Source organism: Ananas comosus, linkage group 3 (assembly GCF_001540865.1).
Source record: "Ananas comosus cultivar F153 linkage group 3, ASM154086v1, whole genome shotgun sequence".
NCBI classification, from domain to species: Eukaryota; Viridiplantae; Streptophyta; class Magnoliopsida; order Poales; family Bromeliaceae; genus Ananas; species Ananas comosus.
The window spans coordinates 250,692-260,080 of NC_033623.1; the positions used below are offsets into that span (position 1 = coordinate 250,692).

Here is a 9,389-nt window from a genome sequence, read left to right on the forward strand (position 1 = left end):
ACACGATTTTGCGCCTCTGACTTATACGGGATATGATAATAATATATAAATAATAATAATAATAATAATAATAATAATAGCATTTTTATGTAATTAAGTGTCCATTAAAATAGTCTATTACTAATTTTGTATTTTATTTTGGTTTCAATTTTTATTTTTTTTTTTGCAAATATGTCTTTAATTTTTATTATTTGCTTCGTATTAAAAATTTATTAATTTGAACAAATGTTATCACAGGACAAAATTTGATACTCATGTGGCATTAATATAATAAATAAATAAATATTATATAGTGCTGGCATGGTAGTTTTTTATTAAATTATTAGCATTTGTAACTGCAAAACTTAATTAACGTAAACACTAATATAATTAGAAATTAAATTCAGGAAAAATAATTGAAAATTAAAGTTAAAAAATCAGATAAAGGCCAACATTAACCTTTGAAATAATAGTGAAAAATAACAGTTTGTGTCCGACGTGTTTAAGTGTTATACTGATTTTATTTCGGGCTTTTGTTATTTTTGAGTAAAAAGCATATTAGGAGTATATTTCTTTACATTGTTAGGACATTTGAATTTTATTTACGTAGTGTTTGGGTTAAAATGCAGAATTATTAAAAATAATTTAAAATAAGGTGTTTAGAGTAAGAAAAAAAAAAAGTAAAAAAAGCTTTTTTTAGCATTTATTTTGCATTTTTATTTATTGAAAATATCCGAAAATATAAAAATTTGTTTTATATAAAATCCTTTTTGAAGGGATTAAACATTTGAAAAATAGAAAAGAGTTTCTCTTTGGAAAAGGAAAAAGAGAGAGGGAAATGTGATTGTTGGAACTTGCAGGTACAATTTAAGATGTTGAAATGGGCTGGACCTGGGCTTAGATTTCAAAATTTCCAGGCCTAATAATAGTATAATAGTAAAAGAAAATGGTTCTTAGTCCGGCCCATATACATTCTGTGTAGTACATGAGTAGCCTTTTTTTTTTTTTTTTTTTTTTCAGCTTGAACCGAATCGGGTCATGTCTCTGTATTGGGCCGGACTGTATTTCTTTCACTTCCTTCAAATATTAATTTTTTTTATCGGCAAAATGAATCCCACCTCTTATTATCATTTTTTATTTTTTCTCTAGTTATTCATTATTTATATCGCACGGATTACTACGTTAGTATAAATGAATTTTGTTATAATTGGACAATCCCAGTAGAAAAACATTTTTACCTTTCTGAATTCTGATATTTAGATGCGGTGGTTCACAGATGACGTGGTGAACCAAGTCCAGGCATAGAAAGTTTCCACTGGACCCTTCTCCTCTTCGCTAAAACCACAGTAGAGAGAGAAACGCTTGTGTCGTGCTCCTCCTCTCCATCTTCTCCCCTACCTCGACGATGCGGAAGCGCGATCTCGGCATCCTCCTCCTCGCCGCTTTCGCCATTTTCTTCTCTCTACAGGTCTCCCCACTCACTACCCCCCTTTCTCTTTCGCTCTCTCTGCGTTTGTGCCGAGGAATTGGCGGGGTGTGAGTCGTATTGTGGTGTTTTAGTGCCTCGATTTCATCTGGGTAGTGCGAAATTAGGGATAAGATTGAATACCTATGGTCGTTTTTGGCAGCATGAGGAGGATTTTTTAGTGCAAGGGGACCTTTTGTGGCCTTTTGATGTATCGATTTCGTTTGGGTAGTGGGAAATTAGGGCTAAGATCGACTGCTTGTGGTCGTTTTTGGTGAATTTTTCCCTTTTTTTCCTTCACGAGGGCGAGTTTTCGTTCAAGGAGGCTATTTGTGGTATTTTGTTGGATCGATTTCGTCTGGGTAGTGCAAAATTCGGGATAAGATCAACTACTTGTGGTCGTTTTGGGTTTACTTGTCCTTTTTTTCCCGCTTCAGCATGAGAGCTTTTTGGTAGTGTTTTAGATTTTTCGATTTCATCTGAGCAGTGCAAAATTAGGGCTAAGATCAACTGCTGCTCATCATTTTTTGAGGTTTTTTTTTCTCATTTTTCAGCATGAGGGGGACTTTTCATTCAAGGAGGCTTGGTTCCATCTCTCTGATGAGTATCCGATCAAGTATGAGGCTGAGCGCCTCCCCCCACCTGTAGTAGTCGATCTCAATGGCGACGGGAAGAGCGAGGTACTTGTCGCAACACACGATGCGAAGATTCAGGTGAGTTTGCTTTTCAAGCGGTGTATGAGATGCTAAAGTTTAGACCTTTGCTATTTGTTTTCACCAGTTCTATTTTACTCTACAACTAAAACAACCACTTTTCCATGAAGGATATGATGGGTATATTTTGATATTTGTTATGATTCTTACATCATTTGTTAAATATTAGCCTAAGAATATGAGATTGTGCAAGAATTAGATTCTGATTAATTACAATCTCGAATATGAACAAACTAGTGATATCTAGCCAACAACAAGAAATCAATTCATGTAACTATATAAACAGATGGCTATGTAGACAAAATTTCCAAACGAAGGACAAGTTATGGAAATTGAGTGACTTTTCATTTCTAATTCTCCAAATAATTTCTGATAGCTCTGATCATCAAAACAAAGGCACCTAGGATAGGTTTGGTATGCTAGGTCCAAGGGTTTATAGGTAAATATGGTTTTGTATAAGATTGTCTTGATTGCTGCAGGTTTTAGAGCCTCATAATAGACGTGTAGATGAAGGGTTCAGTGAAGCACGGGTCCTTGCTGAGGTCTCTTTGTTGCCTGACAAAGTCCGCATAGCTTCCGGAAGACGACCTGTCGCGATGGCTGCAGGTGTTGTTGATCGTTCATATAAGCACGGAGAAATAAGGAAGCAGGTCTTTGTTGTTGTCACATCTGGCTGGTCAGTTATGTGTTTTGATCACAACCTCAAAAAGCTTTGGGAAAATAATTTGCAGGTGCATGAAAAGACTCAGCTATACTTCCTATTGAGTTTTCCTTTGGGCAATATTGCCAAAAGTAGGCCTTTGTTTTGCAGTTTCCGTTAACTTCTCTTTCTTGGCAACTTTGGGTCAAAAGAATCATTTCATTGATCAAAATGCCATTGGAATGTCAGTCAAAGGTGTTTCGGACCAAATCTATTGCGTCCCAAAATTGCAAAAACAAAGGAAATTGATTGAAACTGTTAAAGAGAAAAACAAGACTATTTTTATAAAAACCCCTTTTATGAGTTTTAAATCCACTTATTCTTCTTAATCTTTGCTAGGAGGACTTTCCTCATGGTGCTCACCACAGGGAGATTGCAATTTCAATAAGCAATTACACATTAAAGCATGGAGATGCAGGATTGGTTATTGTAGGAGGGAGAATGGAAATGCAACATCATGTATGGTTTTTTTACTTATGCATTATCTTGTACCGTAATGTCGAATTAGAATGTTGGTATTACTTCTAAAATAGTATTTGGATAGTCTTTCATGAATTGGTACTTGTTCTATTCCTTTGTTTGCGCTTGTCACCCAGGGGCCATTAAAATCAGCCTTTTACAATCATAGCTTTGAAAGGTCAACTAATAAACCTTTTGAAATATATAGACCTCCGCAGATCTATTTGAGGAATTTATGATGTCGGAGAATGATGGTGAGCTGCATCATAGAATTGCCAATGAAAAAGAGGTATGAATCTTGTATATATATCCTGCGTCTACTTTAGTTACATAAGTCTACTTTATATGTGGACTATCCTTTTTTGCTATAACTACAAATAGCAAATGATTTAGTTGGTGGTTTTTTGTTTCAAAGATGAAAATATTATCAGATTGAAATAGCCAACCTTTATATGTTACTCATTATGGATGTGCAATTAGTGGTAATTCTTATATGAGTTAAACTTCTGCCAGAATAAACCAATTATTTAACTAGATGAACAATCAGCAGCAGTCTGTCCTTTCTCCACGCACATGCTAATCATCAGTCGTTGTACAATAAGTTATCTTTTTATTCAGGTCTCAGGGAATGGTACTGTGGATCTGCGCCATTTTGCATTTTATGCTTTTGCTGGTCGGACTGGCACTTTAAGATGGAGTCGGAAGAGTGAAGTATGGTTCTTTTCTCAGTCTATTTCCCTTTGCTTTTTGGACTCAATTTCATAATATTTTTCTTTTCTAGCCTCTTTACATTTCTCATCTGAAATTTTTATTTCTGACGCTATAAATGATGGTTGTTTATTTAGATTAAAAATATCATGTGCCTCTGTCTACTTATTTGATCAGTTTGGAATTGCAGAACATCCAGGCACAACCATCAGATGCATCAATGTTGATTCCGCAGCATAACTACAAGCTTGACGTCCATGCTCTCAATAGTCGTCATCCTGGAGAGGTGATTTGTCACAATCAACTAGAATCAGCGAGTCATTTTATCGAACCAATAGTGTAATCTCTTATTTGTATATAATAGGGATTTTTACATATAAATTCTTATAAAATCATCTGTTAGTGTATACACCTCTGAAAAGTAGAAAGTGCCTTTCTTACAATGAGACACTTATTTCGAGTTGGAGAATCTCCCAACTTTAGGAGGAAGTTGCCTCTCTGTTGGAAAAAGTTTTTTAAATGGGGAATTCTTTCTGTGTATAAGAGTAAGTTTATGAAATGGTTTATTTTTTAAGGGATATATGAAAATTCTGACTTTTCAAGGATATGTAGATAGATAACGTTCTAGGATTACATATGTAAATAGATAACTTTCAAGGGTTATGTTTATATAAATTGATAACTTTCAAGGGTTACATGTATATAACTTAATAACTTTAAGGGTTGCATATGTAAACATCTCGATCAGAGAAACATTAGTATCTTGATTGCAGCTATGGTTTAAACTTGCCTTTTCACCTTATTTAACTGCTATTTATAAGAATGGTAGTTTTTGTTGCATTTTAATTGGCGTGTATTTATTTACAGTTTGAGTGTAGAGAATTCAGAGAATCAATTCTTGGTGTAATGCCTCATCATTGGGTAAGAACGGGCTTCTTATGGTTTCCTATATTTAGTTGTATCATGGGAAATCTTTAGCTAACAATTGTGGTACTTTATTTTTCATCAGGATAGGCGGGAGGATACTTCGCTACACTTGGCTCATTTTAGGAGGCATAAGAGGAAATCTTTGAAGAAAACACCAGGAAAAACTGTTGCAACTACTTTACATAAGCCGGTTGAGCACAACCCACTTGGGAAGGATCGTTCCAATAAAATTGCCAAAGCGATTGGGAAAGCTGCAGATTATGCTGGCTCAGCAAAATCCAAGAAGGTATATCTATTGCTTTATTTTATGTCCCATTGTTATTGCATCGAAGACATTCAGACTTCAAGGGTCAAATTGGAACTCTTAAGGTTGAAATGAAACCAGGGCCAAATTTCAGGGAGTAAATTTTGCAATCCATAATGAGGATGAAATTGAAGTGTGAGTCAAGTTTCAAGTTCTAAATTTGTAATTAACAATTAAATTTGTTTAATATCGCTTTTGCTCGAAGATTTAATTTAAATATTTGGCCTCTCTATTAATGTTCAATGGCACGCTTACATTTGTTGATGCAGAAGTCACTTTATATTCCTACCATAACTAATCATACTCAAGTTTGGTGGCTTCCTAATGTGGTTGTGGCACACGAGAAGGAAGGAATAGAGGCTGTTCATCTTGCTTCTGGACGCACCATATGCAAGGTATATGAGAATATTCCAATAATTTATCCAGTATCATGTATTTATTTGATGCACATATTACAGCATATTAGTTCTTCTTCTTCTTCTTTTTTTTAATGATCCAACTTTTTTCTTTTGGAACATATGCTATGTAAATACTAAATAGCATATGTTGAAAGTAGGAAACTATGCTGAAGAGCAGTGGGGGGAATAGATTTTTCACTGATATAGTTTCTTTTACATGAAACTAGTTCCGACTTCTAATAATATCCTTATTGGAGAAATTTTATAATTTTACGGGTAATATTTTCCTGGTCCTATCTCATTAGTTACGTTAAATTGATGGAAAAAGGTCTAGCTTGTCCACTCAAGTCTACAATTGAGTAAAATTGGGTTATTTGATTGTCAGGCTCGATTTGACGTCTGGGAAATTTTGTCTTTGCTCAAGTAGGAGGCCTAATAAAAAAAGGAAAAATAATCTTACTTTCTAGAAATTTGATTGAAATTCATCCTATTACTCTTAATTAGGACAACACATAGCCAATATATGACAACTTATATTGCATCTAAGATGTAGCACATAGCATTGCATCTAAGATGTAGAACATAGCAAATGTTTTACCTGCTTTACAATTATCTATCGTTTGTTCACGCATTGCATAAAAAGGTCTACAAAGTATATATTCTTTTATTTTTCAACATTTTTCCCTGTTTGTATGCTAATTAAGGCATTTCCATCTGGCAGCTTCATCTAACGGAGGGAGGGCTTCATGCAGATATTAATGGAGATGGTGTTTTGGATCATGTTCAGGTATTTTGATCTTGAATATGTTAGTTTATTCTAGGAAAGATATGGTTACCTTCCGCTGATGCCATGGCCAGGTGCTAATATCTGTTGCTTACATATGATAAGCATGCTAAAGCACAGGCGGTACAATTACAGAACAAATCTATGGACTCACGATAGAATCATTTAACATATCAAATATTTTGTGCGCGCCTCTGAAAACCTTGCTTATTTGCTTGTGTTCCCTTACCAGGGGTATCTGTTAAATGAACTGTGATTATGACCAATGTAATGTTGCATTTGTCCTTCCCTAAGGCATGCTAGTATGCTACTGTTTCTTCAAATATATAGTTTACATTCAAACTTATGTGATGTGGCTGACGCCTGAGCGACCTGCAATATTCAGAACTACCTACCTTTTCTATAGGTGGTTGGGGGCAATGGAGCTGAACAAACTGTTGTTAGTGGCTCTATGGAAGTGCTGAAACCGTGTTGGGCAGTTGCGACCTCAGGTGTACCAGTGAGAGAGCAACTCTTCAATGCTTCTATCTGCCATTACAATCACTTCAATCTGTTCCCGCATGGAGATTTTGCAAGAAGCTTTGGAAGGACTTTTGACACAAGCACTTTGGAGGTGGCTACTCCGATCCTTGTAGGTAGAGATGATGGGCACAAGCATCGGAGAGGGAGCCATGGAGATGTCGTCTTTTTGACAAATCGAGGAGAGGTTGGCTTTCTTCCTAAGCATACGATGCACAGAACTTTCTCATGTTACATTGTGCTTGTTTGGTTTGGCTTTGGGAACAGTTTTTTTTTCCTCTCTTTTGACAAACAAAATTCCTAGAGCTTTTACAGTGGAGGAAAGTAGAAATATGCTTCTGGGCCCACTTCTTTTCAGTTTGCAAACAAATGTCTGGGACTTGTAGCTGGTGGAAAGTGAAAAATGAGCTTTTGGGCCAGAAAAGTAAAAGCTTGGATTCGAAGCTTTTGCTTCTATTGAAAATCGAGAAGCTAGTGAGGAGATTTTGTTGGAAAAGCTTTTACTGTTTTTTTTCGAATAGGTCTACTGCTCTTGCATTCTACAAAAGCTCTAGCCTTGCCAAATAAGCCAATAATATCTGTTCAATTTGTCTTTTGAAACAGCTTTCTATTCAAGAAGCTAAAGCCGGATAGTTGGAGTAAAGAGTTATGTCTTTCTGACTGGATCTAGCCAGCCAAAATGTCTTCTAGGCACAGAACGGAAGTCTAATTTGAAACATACGCTTCTAGCTTCGTCATGAAGCCGTTTATGAGAATTTTTGATGAATAAAAACTTAATTAGGACTTCTTCTGACAGGTTTATAGAAAAGGTTCCTGTACTTTCCCATGACTTGTTTCGATTTCTATTTTCCAGGTAACATCATACACCCCTGGTTTACACGGCCACGATGCCATCTGGCGCTGGCAATTGTCAACCGGTGCGACCTGGTCGAACCTCCCATCTCCGTCTGGAATGACAGAAAGTGCGGTGGTTCCCACCCTCAAATCTTTTTCCCTCCGATCTCATCACCATGATAAAGAAGTCATAATCGCGGCGGGTGATCAAGAAGCTGTTGTAATATCCCCCGGCGGAAGCATATTAACCTCGATCGAGTTGCCCGCGCCTCCCACCCATGCATTACTCCTAGAGGATTTCTCTGGAGACGGCCTTACTGATATTATTCTAGTAACTTCTGGAGGGGTTTATGGGTTCGTTCAGACCCGCCAGCCCGGCGCCCTCTTCTTCAGCGCACTCGTGGGTTGCCTAATTGTTGTCATGGGAGTAATATTTGTCTCTCAGCATCTAAATTCCATCAACAAGGGGAAGCCCAGGGCTTCAACTGATTACAGGTAGCGTGTTCTACCGGGCTATTTACGGTACGCGGATTAAATACCCAAGGAGTAACCTATCATCTTCTCTTGAAACTTTTTCCTTGTTGGGTTATATTGTTATAGAGGAGAATATATGGTTGATACTGTTGATATACTATAGAAGCTTTTAGCTTTTCCCTCTTTTTGCCTCAACTAGGGTACCATCACAGGGCTGCTTGTGTTTAATCATGATACTGAAGCATTTGGAAGACAAATTGCCATACAAATTTTTGTCCTTTGCTAAGTGTAACCCTCACAACAGGATATTTGTGTTGTTTTTACAAATTTGGGTGACAGTGATCTGCTTTTGGAATGGAAAGATAATAGGTTGTTTATTTAGTGGGATGCCACTAGTGGGGATTGATAGTGAATGAGGATCTAAGAAAGATTGGGTGTGGACCATTTGTGTCATTTTCCAACTATTGGGTGTGCAAATATTTGGATGCCTTTTTTTTAAAAAAAAACTTTGTTGTAGCTTTAAGCATCTTGGTGAAAAGGATTTATTGGTCAACATTGACCCATCCAAACAACATGGACTGATCCCAACAGAGTTTTCATGTATGTTGTAGTCTAGTATATGCGATATTTAGTATATAAATTAATAGAAAAAACTTCAAATATCATCCTATGGTTTTACACTTTCTTACTTTAATATCTTGTGATTTAAAGTGTACCATTTTTATATCCTGTGATTTTATTTTTATTTTTTTGCTATCTCATCCACTAATTTTTTTTTGTTAAATCAGTGACAAAGTTAAAACTAAAAGGTACTAAAGTGAATATTCGATAAATTATAGATGGAGTATTTGAAGTTTTTTGTATATGATTTAACGAAAAGTTTAACGGAGGGGTTGATCGAGGAAAAGAAAAAAAAGGAAATCACAGGGTATTAATTGATACATTTTAAACCACACCGGATACCAAAGTGAAAAAGTGTGAAACTACAGGAGTTATATTTGGAGTTTATCCAAATGAATATAAAGTTGGGGAAGTAGTTTGATTCATTTTTTTTTTTTTGTTTTTAGCCACTGTTTTCTCCTGATCATTATTTTTGAGATCCATGCATATTAAAAGTTTTATTTT

The 9,389-nt window shown here is 35.9% G+C and overlaps 1 protein-coding gene across 1 annotated transcript; it reads left to right on the forward strand.

Annotated features, from left to right (window-relative positions):
• LOC109707659 lies at nt 1,291-8,645 on the forward strand. The gene is made up of 13 exons (XM_020229105.1): nt 1,291-1,447; nt 1,999-2,157; nt 2,637-2,888; nt 3,197-3,316; nt 3,525-3,605; nt 3,935-4,027; nt 4,215-4,310; nt 4,892-4,945; nt 5,034-5,237; nt 5,525-5,650; nt 6,375-6,440; nt 6,844-7,143; nt 7,810-8,645. The coding sequence occupies exons 1-13, from the start codon at nt 1,385-1,387 to the stop codon at nt 8,287-8,289; spliced, it is 2,094 nt and encodes a 697-aa protein (XP_020084694.1). The 5' UTR covers nt 1,291-1,384; the 3' UTR covers nt 8,290-8,645.